A 15,603-nucleotide genomic window follows, 5' to 3' on the forward strand; every position below is an offset into this window, starting at 1 on the left:
GACACTTGCACCACAACCTTCAGGCCCAGAACTTCATGTTCTGTTGCTTGTGCATCTTACTCATATTTGGAAAAACAAATCAGCATAAATAAGAAGTAAAATTTTCCACTCACTCATTCACAATGATTTTTAGCATTTTATCCTCAACTTTTGCACACCTAATTCATAACGTTTAACAGAAATACATGTAAAAAGGCATGCTGCTTCTGCAGAGAGAAAAATTCCCCCCAGTGCTGTGCTCAGCCTGGGCTCAGATGTCCCGAATATCAAGTCTGAACTTCCTCAAAGCCCTCTTGATACACCATCCTCTCAGGGATCCCCAGAACCCTTCTCCTATACTCATGTGAGCTGGAGTTAATTCTCTGTCTACAAGGAATCAAGGCAAAGCCCTGCATTTTGTCACAGCTTCACTCTTAATTTACATTGCAGGATAACCCCAAGGAGGGGAGATGGCTTTGCTAAGTTCTGCAAACAATGAAGTTCTGCCCCCACTCCTTACCAGTACTCCTCCCCTCCAGTCATGCACTTCTCGTAGACAGGTCCTTCCAGCTCTCTGTGGCTGGGGAAGATGCCCTCGTGGTTGATGATGATGGTTTTGATGACCTCATTGACATGGGCTTGGCAGGACACCGGATCCTGCCCATCTGGAATGTGCATCAGAGTGGGCCCAAAGCAGATGGCCAGGTTGTAGGGATCCATCATGTTCTCATCGCTGTACTGTGACAAGCTGCAAAAACAAGTGTTAGGGAAGTGCAGTGCCCACTTTCCCTGTCAGCTCAGAAAAATCTCCCGCCAAACTCCCCATCGCCCAAAAATCATCACTGAGTTGCACACCTCCCCTGAACACACTGCCACGGTCAGGCAAGGCTGAGGAAGAAGCAAAATACAATTCTCCATGGCAATACCAAAATGATTCATGCAACAAAGAAAGGGAAGCCCTGAAAAAAGGCAGACATGAACAACTTAGTGAAAGAGAGTAAAAAGAAAGAGACTCACTGATTGAGGAAAGCAAAAAGGTATCTCATGACAACGATGACAGCCCGGGGCAGAGTGATGATGATTTGCTGAATCTGATGCACTCTCTCGGTGGGATTCTCAATTTCTGGAACACACGGATAGAAAGCACTTCTTTAAACCTTCCTAGGACCAGACAACACAGCACCAGAGGGACTTGTTCCAGATCTAGTAGCCTACTATGCAAGGAAAACAATAGTACTTTTCCCAATTTGATCCACTGGTTTGGCACTAGGAGCAAGTAGAGAATCATACTGCTCTTCCACAGGTGAATTCATATGTATGTTCAAGATTTAGCTTAAACAGCAAATAAAGACATGTCCACGGTTACATTTTTAAAATGCCTGCTTATACATTTAGTTAATTCCTCAACAACTACCCCATCTCTTAAAAGCTTCAGTCAAATATGGCACTGGAAAATGGTGCCCTGTTTGGTGTTCTAGTCCAGATTTTAAAATTAGGTTTTTATTAACTTTACTCCTTCATGGGTTTAACCATCAGGCCCTCCTCAGCTCTTCTGCTTAAGTCTCCCACTGGCTTTAATAGGGATTTAATCTGAGTTGGCACTTTAAGATTCTCTTCTCCCCTCCACAGCAGTGCACAAAGCCCAAAGCTGCTAAAGGAAAACAACTTCCTTCAGCTGGAAGGAGGGTGACGTTAAGCCGTCTTGCTTTCAGTGCCAGATCCCTCGCTCAGAGCCCTCTGCACACACCCCAGCCTCGCACGCAGCGCGCCAGCACACGCCGGAGCCGCCACGCAGCAGCCGCCAGCCCCCAGGAGCTGCAAGGGCCCGGCCCCGCTTCCCACCACGGGGGGCTCGGCGCTGCTCCTGCAGGTGCTGGCACCACACGGCCCCCAAGGCCACTTTTTTTTGAAGCCCGTATCTGCTCAATATGCTATCTAGATACTGAATTCTTTGGCTTCTGTTTTACAAGAAGCCGGCAGAGTACCAAAGCTTTCCTGAGACCAGCCTCAGATGCGTGGAACAAACCACACCAGTGGAGAGCTGCTTACTGCACTGTGCTGGTTCAAACTCTGACATTTGCTCATCAAAATAAAATTCCCTGACAACATGTAGCTGGGCTGCCATTTCTTTGAAAATTCTGAACAAAATTGGGCTTCGGCTCAACAATCTTTATAAGTCCACGCTGGAAATCTTTTCCTTTTGAAGAATGCATTTATCCCCTGTTACTGCTTACTGGGCTTGCTATTTCTTCAGTTTGGTTTTACTTAAGAATACATTTGTTTAAAAAAATCACATTAACAAACACTGGATAAAAACTACGATAGGTATCTGTTCTGAAACCCAGAGGAACAACTTGTCTTGAAGCACTTGCCTTTTTTCACTTCGCAAAATGTTTCAACTGGCTGTAATTCAGAGGAATTAATGGAGTAACCATCAATCACTTTATAACACAGGCACACCCCTGAGTGAACCTTTGCAAACCAAGTGCCTTTTCTACCCATCTATTTCTCATGTGCATTTGAGGAATGTCTCCATGTAAACTCTCAGTCTCCCGTCAAGTGAAAGGAAAAAAACAGTCTTTCATTGTCATCAGCAACGCTGGCTTCCTGGTCCAATAAAACCTCTCAGCTGAGTTTAACCTTCCCCCCAGGAACAGAACAAAACAGAATATCTTACAGCGTGGAGGGCATTTCACTAAGCAGCGGCTGGGCACCTATCACACGGCCTGTGTTTGGGTGACAGAAAACCAGAAGCAGTTAAGCTCAGATGATTAGTGGGAACGCAGCACCTTAAAGCATTTTAAAACTATCCTTAATCTAAACGTAGCAACAGCAGCAGAAAAGGAAAAGAAACATAAGAAAAGTTAAAATAAATTTAAAAAAAATAAAAAAAAATGGTAGGAGAAAATACTACCCAGAAAGTAAACCGATTATGTTTGCAATGAAAAGCTTCCAAGAGCTTAGCAAATTGTGCAAATGTTCACGGCCCGGGGATGGCCCCAAAGCACAAGCCTATCTGCGAGCACACAGATAGCCACATGGCTGAGGACCGGGCACACTTCCTGGCTCCGAAGGGGGCCCGTCCCATCCCGCTGCGGACGGCACCCTCTCAGGCTCCTCTCCGTGGTGCTGCAGAGTCCCTCGGGTGGGCAGCCGGAGCCACCTCACCGGCCAGACTGAAACTCCTTGTCTGGGGCACGCAGCCAGTGCAGAGCGAGCTTCCCTGGCTTGCCGCGTTACAGGTGTGCAGCGCTGTTTTACACATCAAAAGTGAAAGGCAACAGCAAATTTCCTAAAGCTACTACATAAAACAACTGTTCCTGAAAGATAAAAGCACATTCTGCTCCTTCTGGAACAAGCCCATCCTTGCGTCATTCCCCTCCAGATATCATCTGTCTTTTTTGACGTTGCTAAAGTCCCTAGTAATTATGCACGTTGACATTAAAAGTGGGAGGGAGCACTGAAAGCCAAACGAAGGACTTAGCACGTGTTCACCAGTCACCTCCCCCCGCAAGCTACCCCCAGAACGACACTCGAACCCCCAAACAGCCCAGCACCTCTCTTGTAACACAGAGTCATCCTGCGGCCAAAGCGCACAACACCCTCTTCCATCATCTCTGAAGCATTGAATTCATTCTGCCTTTTTCCTTTGCCCTAGGGGAGCAATTTCCATGACTTGCCAATAAATAAATGTCATCGCTACAAGATTCTGAGAGAAATAAAGCCCAGCTGGGATATTTGTTTCTTCAGTTGCAGAGAAATGAGTGGTGCTGGGAGCAGAATTCAGGACAGAACAAGAAACCAGGCTCTCCCCTGAAATCAACCCTAGACATTTCATGATGAAAAAGCTCAACTTCCACCTCTGTTCACATCCCGAAGCAGTTTCTGTTTTTCCTTGGGACAGGAAAACCAAACAGCAAATACTTTGAGAACAGCTGACTGAGCGAGGTTGAAACCAATTTTGCAGACCTCACACCACAGAGAAGCTTTTTGAGTAGCCGATGGCTATTTCACCTCTACTTTGTTTAGCAGAAGACACTGAGCTAAAGCAGCAGAACCCAGCTGGATCCCAGCAAACACAGCCGCATGGCACAGGATGGGAGCGCAGGATGGGAGCACAGGACCAGCTGTTGGACATGCGGAGGGAGCTGTGCAGGAAGCCAGCTGCCCGCTATGTTCAAGCAACTAATGACCCCTCAAGCAACCTAAGCCTGAGAGTGACTCTTGGGTGATCTTCATGGTACTAGGAAGGCTTTAGAGGAGCCATAGCAAGGTGTTTTACCTCTTGCTCACCTTCGCCGCTGCTAGTGCACATCCTTAATGCCTTTTCCTCACAACTTCCACTGAAGTCCTACAGCCCTTCTTACAGCATATGCTGCAAAACACAGGTGTATTTGCCCCCTGTTTCTAGCTTCCCTTGTCCCACCTATTCTTCAAGAAGTCATGTCACATATACTTACTTATAGTAGATATCAAATCTTGAAACCTTTCCTTAGGAAAGAGGGGGTTTTCCAGTCCTCGGAAATAGAGCTTCAAGACTCCAGCCACTGAGTTAATGTCACGTTCATTTTGATCATCAGCAAGGGGATCTTCACCTGCCCAGTTATAAATAAAAACAGTTTTTATTTCCAGCTTTACTGTCAAGTTGGACTAACACAGCAAGGGTTTTTCCTAATTCAGTAGAAAACCAAAATTTCCCCAGCTCAGAAAACCCTCCTGTCTGTAGAATGGTAACTGCATTTTCCCAGCAAGAGAAGAGTTTAGTAAGGTATTTCATTACACAGCATCATGCTAAGATATGTGATAGCCTTACCTATACAAAGCCAGGGTATGTAGTTTATTGTGGAGATGTTAAACCTTTCCTGAAGGTGCAGATATTATTCATCAGTTCTATTTCACCACTTCCATCCCAGTGCATTTTTGCATTTAAGACAACAGCTCGGAGAGCTGAATAGATCTAAGTTATGGCAGGTGAGCCCGAGAAGACAGGCTTGCCTAGAGCATGCAGTTGTGCCTCTGGAATAGACCGAAGAGTTCTGGATAGCACTTTATCAACTTAAATCTATAAATGGCTTTCAAAAGCTACAGGATTTGGATCCTGATTCCTCTAACTGGATGTGCAAATCCTCCAGTCTTTGGAAATCCCACCACTACCTTTTTCACTGGCCTGGCCACCTTCAATCTGATCCTTCCAAAGCTGCTGAAAGCTCAGCGCCACAGACGCCGTTACCCTCCTCACTCGGACACCCATTTCACAGCTTCAGCTTTCCTCGGTGACAGCAGGATCACTCTGCTCTGACTTGCCAGCCTTACACCTTTGATTGTGTTTTCCCAACAGAATTATTAGGAGTTCTGTAACTAACACCGTCACCAGAGACACGTGGCAATGCTGCTCCTTCTGTGATAAACCACTGCAGGAAGGAGGCAAAATCCACGCAACCCCCATGTGATTACTGTACTCCACCAGCTAGAGCAGTGGATGTCATTATACCACATGAATATTGTTGGACCATTAAATACACGCTCAGAAGCAGAGAAATAATGTTCCTACCTTCTCTGATACTCTTGCTTGAAAACAGATCCTCAACAAACTATTTTATGGCTCTCATCTGAGGCTGCCATGCTTTTAAGTAAAGGCTGGGGAAAGGATTTCTGCACCTCCCTGTTTCTGATGTTCTTTCCCTAGGTAACTCTTTGCTATTGCTGGAGATACATTGCTAGGGTATCTAGGAGAAGAGAAAACCTCCTAGTTTCTCTTCACAGAAAGGTCTTTAGCATGGGATTTACAAAACATCCAGTGCTCCAGGTCAGCACACACTGACACCCCCACGACAGCGTCTGCCCCCCAGAGGCACAGGCAGGGGGGTCAGACACGGCCATCCCAGCTGTACCCACACTCCCTGCCAACGCACCTCTTTCAAAGGAATTCTTGATGTCATTGACTTCGACCTGGGAGCCAGGAACTCTAAAAATACCCTGTTGTTGAAGGCCTGGAAAAGAACAATTCGTTTGAAAAGCTTTACCTAACTGCCACACAGTACTTTCTGGTAAAGAACAGCAGAAACTAGAAGTCGATGCTCTCAGAGAGAAAGGCTCCGAGAGCAAGAAGGGGACCGAGCAGGCTACCGAGAGGCATTTCTGCTCGTGTTCTCCAACCAAGGCCACCTGTATCAAAGTGCCGAAGAGCTCCTGTTGGCCTGGGGCCTAAGCAAACAATTTAACCTGAATAAGTACTAACAAGACCTAAATATTTGTCAGTCATCCAATGTTACATCACAGTTAATACCATTGTAATTATAACCTGAGCCCACGTAGCAAGGGCTGAGGGCATCTGTTCTGTATTTCACTGCTAACTGCAAGTACCTAATTACCTTTGCAGGACGTTTCTCTGTTGATACTACTGAATTAACTTACCATACAAGTTGATGTAACGAATGCAGCTTTCTACTACAAGTGGAATAGCTTGTCCTGAATCCTTCAGGAAAGAGAAAAAAGTAAAAATTTAAAAATTTACTGGTGGATTGATAACATTGCACTGAAAAAGCATTAAAGATCGCAAAAACAGAGATTTGAAAAATCAGTGCCATTGAATTTAGTAAGAGAAAGAGGCAAGAGAAGGAGGCGTTACAAACATCAAGCCATCTAACTGCTGAATACACTTGGTGCGCTCAATTACTCACAACAAAAAGCTTTCACTAAAGTGTATGACAAAGACTTGCTCGCTATCTGGTTGAGATAGGGGACTGATGCAACTGGATCACAGCTATTCCATTTCAAAGGTGTAATGCTGAGTCAAAATAAAACTTGCACTGCACCTGTCTGATGAAATAAGCTTCCAGTAACAGAGCTCACAACAGTATTTCTACCTGAAGGAAGAGCTATTGTCAGCAGATGCTGAAAAAAAAAAAGAAGAAAAAAAAAAACGCCACAGTGTGTGAAATGAACTGCCTGGGTCTGAACCTACAATGGGTTTTGGCTTTTCTTTCAAAGCTGCTTCTCGCAAGGCCCCTCATGGAAGGAGCCAAGGGGAACGTGAGCTGTGCCTGCCTTCATAAGTGGATGTTTATTTTCCTTAGGGGCTTTGTTCGGCTGTTTTTTCCAGTAGAGTACAGTTGCATCTCTCTGGTTAATTTACTCCGTCTCACAGACGGGCCTCCAGTAAATACCTGATTTCTCGTTCGCGCATTCCTCCTTCCTCTGAGAACACAAAAAAGCAGCAGAGCGGGAAGAAAAGAAAAGATTAAGCAAGGATGAGTTCAGTTAGAGGTAAGTATCTGTTCCGGAGGCCATGAACGCTCAAATGCAATGGCAGCTTAGCAAAGTCCAGCCCCAGCCTTCGGGCTGCCCGCCCGCCCGCCCTCCCCAGTCCCGTGGGCAACGCGCTGCACCCAGGCCCGGCGGCGGCCAGGAGCGGCCTCTCGGATTTCCTCCCTGCCTGCGCCGCGCCACGACCAGCGCCGGTGGCACCAGCAGCCGCCCAGCCCCGTGCCGGGGCCCGGGGCCGTGCCCCTCGCCGGCGGCTCCCCGGAGCTGGCACAGGGCTTCCTTCCACTGCAGCTAACTCCTCCTCGGTGATACTGAATAGCAGGGATTTGAGCATGCTTTTTGAGAAATCAGTTCAAATATGGAACCATTGCAAGTGTTAACGGGATTACTGGCCTGTGTACTACTTGTGACAGGGCACTGCTTATAAATACTGCTTTTAGGCTTACGGTTGCACTGAAAGAATAAATCAGAGCCAGGCAATGCCTACGAGTTTACCTAATCCAACATTTTCGTACTGCTGTCTCCTACAGTACTGCCGTTAAAACTTCCCCCACTGCAGGCTTAAAACCGCACATTGGAATGGCACTGCTTCCTTCAGAAATCCTTCAAGTAACCAGACAATAGCAAAGTGCAAGAGGACCAATGGTTAGACAACTGGATGCATCCTTTGGGCCAAATCTCTTCATCTTTCTCCCCAAACCTCTCCTTTTGGGTAATTTCCTGGGACAAGCAGGGCCAAAAGCCCCCTTCCCTGGGACCGCGCTGTGATCAGCTGAGTCAGGCTGAGTTCATCCCCACTTAAATACAGAAAACTGTCTGGTCAAGATTTACCGGGGCTGCATGCTATCAGAGATGGCTTGGAGGAAGCCACCCGACAGCCGTTTTGCTCCAGCACTGGAAGACAACCCTACGCTTCCCTGCCAGCTCCGACCACGCGGGGCTGGAGCTGAGCAAGTAATGGGCACATCCCTGGGAAATCCACCTCAAAAAACCTGTTTAATCATCAGTGGTTTCCCAACCTCAGGTCTACAGGATTGTCAGAGGTTAAAAGGGCGTTTTTCCTGCACCCTTCCACGCTGCCCTCGAGGCACGGCGCCTTGAGGGCCGGCCGGGTTCCTCTCGCTGTCTGAGCTTCTCCTCCCGCTGCCGGCGGTGCCGAGGGGGCTCGGGGCAGAGGGGGCAGCTCTGCCCGCCGCCCCCGGGTCAGACCACCGCTGCCCCCAGGGGACCCCCCGCCTCCCCGTCCCAGGGTGGGTGTCCCGGGACAGGTCGGGTGAGGAGCGTGCCGCGGGCGAGCACGGCTACGGGGAGAAACCGTCACGGAGGCAAAGCGCACGCTGGCCGCGCCGAGTGGGTGCAGGCGGACCGGGAAGCCCCGTCCGAGGAAGGAAGCAGTCAGCAGATAGGACAGGAAAGCCACCATTACATTCACAGCGTTCATAAACTCTTACTGTCAGCCAGCGAGTACCTTAATGAACGTTTCCATATTGCCGTTAAAGAGTTTATGATTATAGACTGAGAGAGGCCTAGGTCTCCTCATTTTCTGTGGCTTAGGGGGAAGACATGGGGGCCTGGGAGAAAATGGAACAAAAGAAATCAACAAAACACCAACATAAATGCAATGAACGGGTGAGATCTCAACGGTTATGACTGAGAACAAAAAATAAACCAAACAGAAAACCCCCGCTGCGAGGACTCGGCACGGGCTCCAGGCACTCTGTGGCCACTCTCCCTTCGGCTGACACCACAAGGAGCTCGGTGTCACCCTGGGGACGTGCCCTTTGCTTACCCCGAAGCCCTGCCACGGCCCAGGGCAGGCAGCCCTGGTGCTAACTAACGTCGGACCCACTGCCAGGTGACCTTGCTTTCCAGATCCCGAAGGCCAAGCTGAGCTTGGATACGGTTGGAAGGTGCCCGAGTGTTCATCGGAGCTAACGTGTAGGCAGCCCGGAGCAAAGTCAGGGCTGTTCAGTACAAGCTGTGCATACGTTCAAGTCAAGGTCAGGACTGCATTCAAGAATGCATTCAAATTAATCTCAATAATATAAACAGTTAACAGCGACAAGCCAACCTGCCTGTTACTTTCCATCCCTGTAATCTCCCGGTGTTTGCCTGTTAGACAGGCACTGACCTCTGCTGCAGTCACACAGCATCTAATTGCCTATTTCTACAGGTGTGCTGAAGGCTCCTAGATCATGCCACAAAAAACAATTGTTTCCAGTGACAAAGCAGTAAGCAGACCAGCAACCTCAGCCTGAATGAATGACGAGGGATCAGGAATTTTCTTCACGCAGAATTGGCTTCATTCAAGCAAGAGAATAACGGAGCTGCTAAACACAGCTGGCCAGCACTGCCCTCGGCACCCACACCCGGCAGGCACAGGTCTCCCTCTCCGAGATGCCAGCTACAACTGCTGCTCAGTGTTTGTGCTAGTGCATGGGATGACATTTTAGAAGAAAGATGAAGGTGTTGGTGCTCAGCAGGAATTTTAACACCTGCCTTCTATTTCTACCACTTCAGCGCTCTGTCAGCCTTAAAAAGCACGAAGAGCAGCTACAGTGCTCAACTGCTGCTTCCTTGATATATCCCAAACAAACCACGGTTAGGCCTTGGAAAACCCTGCAACAATCCCACTTATTCCTAAATGGACCTCGTTCTGCTCAGAGATTGTCCGAAAGAGGTCAGTGGGAACACCTCTGTAGCTAACTTGTCTGGGAGACATTCTCAGGAATGCGAATGGTCTTTAGTCCCTCTGGCAGGCATTCATGAAGTTGCCAGGAATCCAGGACACAAGCAAGACAGTGAGCCCAGACAACACACAACACACGAGAGCAAACCCGCCCACGCTTGTGTAGGAACAAGAAGGGCAGGCACCCACATGGGGAAGTGGTGTGTCCCCACCCCTACCAGCTGGGGACTGCGGGCCTCGGTCTGAGGGAACAGATCCCGGAGACCCTCCTGACTTCAGCAAGAGTTACGGACACCTACAGCTTCTGGTAACGCAGCCATGGAAACGTGTAACATTTTAGTGCTACGATCAGGAGTCTGGAGGGCTGCTTCCATTAATGATAATTACATTTTGATTTCTTCTTCTGATAACGAAGGACATTAAGACTCAAGTACACAGATCTAGAAGAGGGAGAAAAATAGCATAAATTCTCTAAGTGATTTCTGATCTGTCCTCTATCCCCAGGCTACATGAACGTCTGCAGAGGACAGATCATGACTGCAAATGAAAACGAGTGCTAGGAGCCTTCATGCAAAAGTTCTTGCAGAGCTGAATGGACACATACGATTTACACAGAGCTACAATTCAAAGGTGACAATTGCAATCCTCTGGTTCCTTAATCAGATGCCTTTAATTAAAATAAAGGATTTGACTGTACACTCCTACAGCTTATAACCATTCCTTCAACTTCACAGCTCTTGATAATTGAGGAGCAGAAATGATGACTGCCCAGCGAAGCGCCCGCATGACTCTCAGCTGAGCAGCCGTGTGCTGCAAACTAAAGGGACCCAGAGCCGTTTGCTGCGGTGTAATCTCCTCTCGCTGGGTGATGCCCTGGAGCCAGGCAGCCAGAGCAGCGCGGCCTCGGGCTGCGTGTGGTGGGAAGGCTGTTCTGACCGCGCTTACAGTGCTGCCGTGCACAAGGAGGAGATTGTCTCGTGTTTATTTTCCTTTGTGAAGTAAAAGCAAATACTGAAACAAAAGCAAACAGAAGCAGCAGGGAGTTGTGCCATCATCCCTCATGTAGGAGGCTGTTACTCATTCCTTTGATTGTTTTGGCCTGCTACACACACCACCAGTCCACGGGCACCCACTCCTGAGAAAGTACTCAAGAGCAAATTCTGTGAGATTTTACCTAGCTGTTTCGCTGTGCTTTCATCTGCCAGCTCTGCAGACAACCCTGCGTGGTGCATCCAGAGGACCAGAGCTCAGCTCACCAGCCAAGCACAGGCGAACACTGGGGCGCTGAAGACGTGAGAGCCCCGCACTGCGGCTCTGCTGGGGCCCCCCGGGGAGGCAGCGACAGCAGGGAGGGAGCAGCTGCCGTAACTGCTGATCCGAAGGGGACCTGGAGCACCGGGCTGGACAAAGCCAGCCGCCCGCCCAGGGCACCCAGCAGTGCCATAGGCAGGCACCTCTCCTAGCACGCTCAAGAGCAGCTCCTTGGAACATCTTGCTGCGGCGAGACATGAGGATGTCTGGGTTTCTCAGCCCGTGTCCCCACTCTCTTGCCCACTGCAGGCTCGAAAGGCCGCTCTGTCCCAATGGCACCTCCCTACCTCGCGTTGGAGCCCCAGCGGGCTCCGGCTCTGACGCCGCTCTCAGCCTGGCAGCGGCAGCACGGCCCACCCCCAGCCAGAAGGCGGCAGACCAAGGCACCCGCTGGCCTCTGCCCTCTGCCCAGGCAGCCTCTTTCCTGCCTGGAAAGGCAGCCCAGAGATCGAGTCATCACCATCTGCTTCAGCATTTCTCACATGGAATGTCTTTTCTTTTTTTTTTTTCTGGTATTGCAAATTTAATTAAACGCTGAAATAGGATTGTAAAAAGATGACACAAAAAGAGGTTCTGAATGTTCTGGGGAGATTTTTGCAGGCTTTGCTGGCCTGTGTCTTACTGTTCGGAAACCAGCACACTCAGAGCAAGCCACTAGAGCTCTGTGGAGATGCTTTATGGACTGGACACAGATCAAAGCCTCCTGCCTGCTACATTCACCCCTAGCAATATCTCCTGCTGTAGCTGGATGAAAGTCTAAGAATAAAAACACTCTCTGTGCTCCTGGGTAAAGAAGCCAGAGCTGGGAGAGGTTTTCAGGAGACGTATCAAAGTCCTTAAGTGAACAGCGATGGCAGGGAGCAGGTGGGCACACTTGTATTGCACTGTCTGAACACAACACAACCTCAGCTGTGCCGACAAGACACTGCAGCGCACCGTGCTGACAGAGCACTTCCAGGCACTTCCAAGCCAGCCAGCTAGAAATTACACTGCAGCAAAAACAAGGGCCTGTTTGTCATCACCCTAATTACTCCACTTTAGGCAATACAGCCGAGAAGCAGGTCAGCGATCTGGAGAGCCTGGGTTTGCCCACCCTCCAGCCTGCCAGCACAGGGCAGCTAGAAGATAGCTGACTCTTAACCCCACCAAGCCGTATCAGCAGCAAAGAAAACCACCCTCCTCCTGCCAGCACGAGCTAAAGGTCCTTCCCAAAAGCAGATGAAATAGAAGAAACTTCTCACCTGGTTGTTCCGCATTCTGCTCTTTCACCTATGAAAAAACATAAGTTTCCATCAAGTCTGCACATTAGTCACCAGAAAATCACTGTTAAAACACAGATGCAAAAGCATTCACGCCCCTGCTTCTGGTTCTGTAAGCCCTGAGTTAATTGTTTGTGGCAAAGCTGAATGAGCCTGAAAGCCCTGCAGGTTGCAGGAGATGCCGAGCTGGTTGCCATGCGAACCCTTTCCTCTAAGAGGCACATTACAAGTCCAAGGCTCAGTCACAAGGGAGGGAAAGCATCTTCTATTCCCACTGACATTAAAGGTTTATTTGCAATATGAAGCTCATCTTTAAAAAAATAACCAGATGCACCACAGGTCCTCTGCAGTAAGTGCTCATTTACACTAGCTGGGGATTGGCCAAATTCAAACAGGAAAGGGGGAGTGTGATAAGGGCTAAAGCCCCCGGGGAGGCTGCGGAGATTATCCAACTGCCTCGTGGAGGACCACTAATAGCATCTGAATACAGCGGAGTAATTCTGCTCCTTGGCTTTTCCTATGAGATAACAGCCCATCTAATCATAATCAGGCAGACGCTCTTCTGGCTGTCAATATTCTCATTCCCTTCGTGTATTTTTAGTGCTTGGATTTCATATAAATGGCAGCATATTACCAGTGATAAGATCTGTTCATTTTTTAAAGTATTTGTCAATCCACTGAAAAAACTAAACTCATTTCACATGCTGTTTATTTCTCCCAAGGCCAAGAAAGCTGATTTATTCTTCCTTTTTCTAAGGCACATAAAAGCAAGCATTTGGCTTCACATGCCTCCTTCCTGTTCTCCCTTGGCACCTGCAGAAAGCAAGCTTGCAGCCAATTCCTCGCTGAAAAAGCAAAGAATTCCACACAAGTGTTTTGCAAACCCAGATTTTTTCCTAAGGAGAATCAGCTCATGCTGAAACACAGCATTCTGCATTTCTGGGCTAAGCATTTGCTGAATGTCTACATAGCAGGACAATCCCATGACCTGGAAGAAATTCAGAAAGTTTCCACGTGAAAACGTTCCACAGCTGCTTTTGCACAACTCCCAGAGTTGATGGGACATTTCTCTCTGAACCTAACTCCGCAACTCACCTTCCCCAAGAGTCTGCTTCAGCAAGTCGTGTTTAGCCTGGAGCTTCGTGATAAGATTACTGCCATTCAAATACTCTTTAAATTTCTGGAATTAAGAACAAAACAAACAAGGTGGGTTAAGTCTCTCAGCAAAAATCATCTGTAATTGATGTACACTTTTGCCTGGGGCTACTGACAGGGACTCCGAGAGGCTGTCAGGCTCTAACAAACGAGGCGTCAGATGCACCGCAGGATGGAGCCCACTCTAATCACTTCTCATTGCCCAAGCCCCAGTCCTGATGATCTTATTAGCCCAGTCTCCTTGGTGCTGCACCTCCTGCATGGGAACGCGAGGAGCTCCAAAGAAAAGAGTTCAAAGCAAGCTTTCTTTTGTCAGGCTTCTGAGAACAGGCTGGAAAATCAAAGAGGTTTTCCCTGCACTGACGGGGGCTTTGCCTTTGTGCACGCAAGCGATGCAGCAGCGAGCACACCCAGTGTGGGAGCCCAGCCCAGCCCAGCCCAGGCAGGCAGACACTGTGAGCTGGGTGACACAAACTGTGCAGCACAGCTTCCCGTGCCATTGTCAGACTGCTGTACGCCCAGTAACACTCCAGAGCAAGTAATTTTATGGACGAGGAGTAAGGGAATCAGACGTAGAAAATGAAAGTCAAAAAAGATGGGAAAAATCACAAATTCTTGCAAAATTAATCAAAAACAAGCACAACTCAAAAATGTCAATGATTCCCCCCCACCCCCCCGTAAACTGGAATAATAGCACTGTTAGAGAAATTAGAAGCTTTCCTATGCATACATATTTATCACAGGATGCTATTAATGTTAGCCTAGTAACCACATTTAAATGAGGGGTACTTCTGCTGAGCTGCTGTCTTACTATTTATACTTCAAGTATTATAACAGAGAACCTTAGGACCAGCATGGCTGTGAAGTACTGGACAAGGCTGCAGGGCACACACAGCACAGCTGCCTCTATCCTGGCACACACACACAGCAGCAAAACAAGGCTATCACAGCTTCCTACAGCACTTGTGTGAGATGCAAACAACTGTTTAGTTCATCCCCAGGGCCAAGGGCAGATTTTAGCTGTGTAGACCAGAGAAGCAAGGTTTGACTAATGGTTCAAAAGAGTGAAGGCCTCCAGGAAAGGCCATCGGCTGGCGACGCACTCTGAGTCTGGCTGGAGCCTGCTGCCCAGTTCTGAGCCACTCCTGCTGACTCCTGTAAGCTTTTGGTCACAACTGGTTGCTCCAGTTGCTCCTTCAAAATCAAGGCAGACACTGAATTGTCATTCCCTATGCATTGCCCTGCCACTGTGAATTGCATTCCAATCCCAAATCAGACAGAAGACAAATACTTGAAGAGACTGAATTGGTTCTTGCTCTTCACTAATGAGCATTTAAAACGGGACTCAGCCCTAGCAATTAATGCTTTGTGTCCTGTATCACATGAGATGAGACTCACTGTAAAATAGAACATCTCAGTTTCCTGTTGGTTGGCTCTCCTCTTGGCGATGTTTATTTTACTCATGTAGGTTTCTGAAGCAGCTGATTTGACCGACTCGGTGGAGCGGCTATGCTGGAAGGCATCTGAAACATCGAAATCTTCCACTGTCAGCATGTCCTGCAAAGTCTGCATTGTGGCATCCAGAGTTTTTCGTACCTATCAGACATAGAAGACAGCGTGTTCTTGAAGCAGACTGGAAAACACCTCATCTTCAGACAAAACAACTGGCCAACAAGCAGCTCATACTGGGCTCACTCATGCATGAGCTGCAAAGGGAGCCCTCAGCGCCGCCACCGAAGGATCCCAAACCCGACCCCACCAGGAAACCCCCTGCATCACGGGCTGAGCAGTGCTGCCTGTGAGGCCGCTCACGAGACCCAGACAAGTCCTTACCTCTTCGTTCTCTATCTTGAGGGTGGCCAGTCGCGACTGCAGCTGGTGGTACCGCATCAGCAACTCGGTCTGCACAGGCTGCTGGGCGCTGACCTGACACACCTGGGACAG

The 15,603-nt window shown here is 48.5% G+C and overlaps 1 protein-coding gene across 14 annotated transcripts in view; it reads right to left on the reverse strand.

Moving 5' to 3' along the window:
- Window positions 1-15,603, reverse strand: part of SRGAP3 (SLIT-ROBO Rho GTPase activating protein 3) — a 108,676-nt gene that overhangs the window by 10,709 nt on the left and 82,364 nt on the right. For 8 of the 14 annotated variants that reach the window (XM_083795224.1, XM_083795225.1, XM_083795229.1 and 5 more), the window contains 10 exons: window positions 15,493-15,594; window positions 15,058-15,255; window positions 13,600-13,684; window positions 12,487-12,514; window positions 8,714-8,816; window positions 6,394-6,454; window positions 5,892-5,969; window positions 4,440-4,574; window positions 997-1,102; window positions 500-727 (listed from right to left, as the gene is read on the reverse strand). In XM_083795224.1, coding sequence (XP_083651350.1) covers window positions 500-727; window positions 997-1,102; window positions 4,440-4,574; window positions 5,892-5,969; window positions 6,394-6,454; window positions 8,714-8,816; window positions 12,487-12,514; window positions 13,600-13,684; window positions 15,058-15,255; window positions 15,493-15,594 — 1,124 coding nt within the window. Of the gene's footprint in view, window positions 1-499; window positions 728-996; window positions 1,103-4,439; window positions 4,575-5,891; window positions 5,970-6,393; window positions 6,455-7,145; window positions 7,177-8,713; window positions 8,817-9,786; window positions 10,375-10,396; window positions 10,946-12,486; window positions 12,515-13,582; window positions 13,685-15,057; window positions 15,256-15,492; window positions 15,595-15,603 lie in introns of those variants that run through there. The other 6 variants (XM_083795226.1, XM_083795222.1, XR_014571353.1 and 3 more) reach the window with 5 other exon arrangements.

Source organism: Anser anser (genome assembly GCF_964211835.1).
Source record: "Anser anser genome assembly, chromosome: 12".
In the NCBI taxonomy this organism is placed as follows: domain Eukaryota; kingdom Metazoa; phylum Chordata; class Aves; order Anseriformes; family Anatidae; genus Anser; species Anser anser.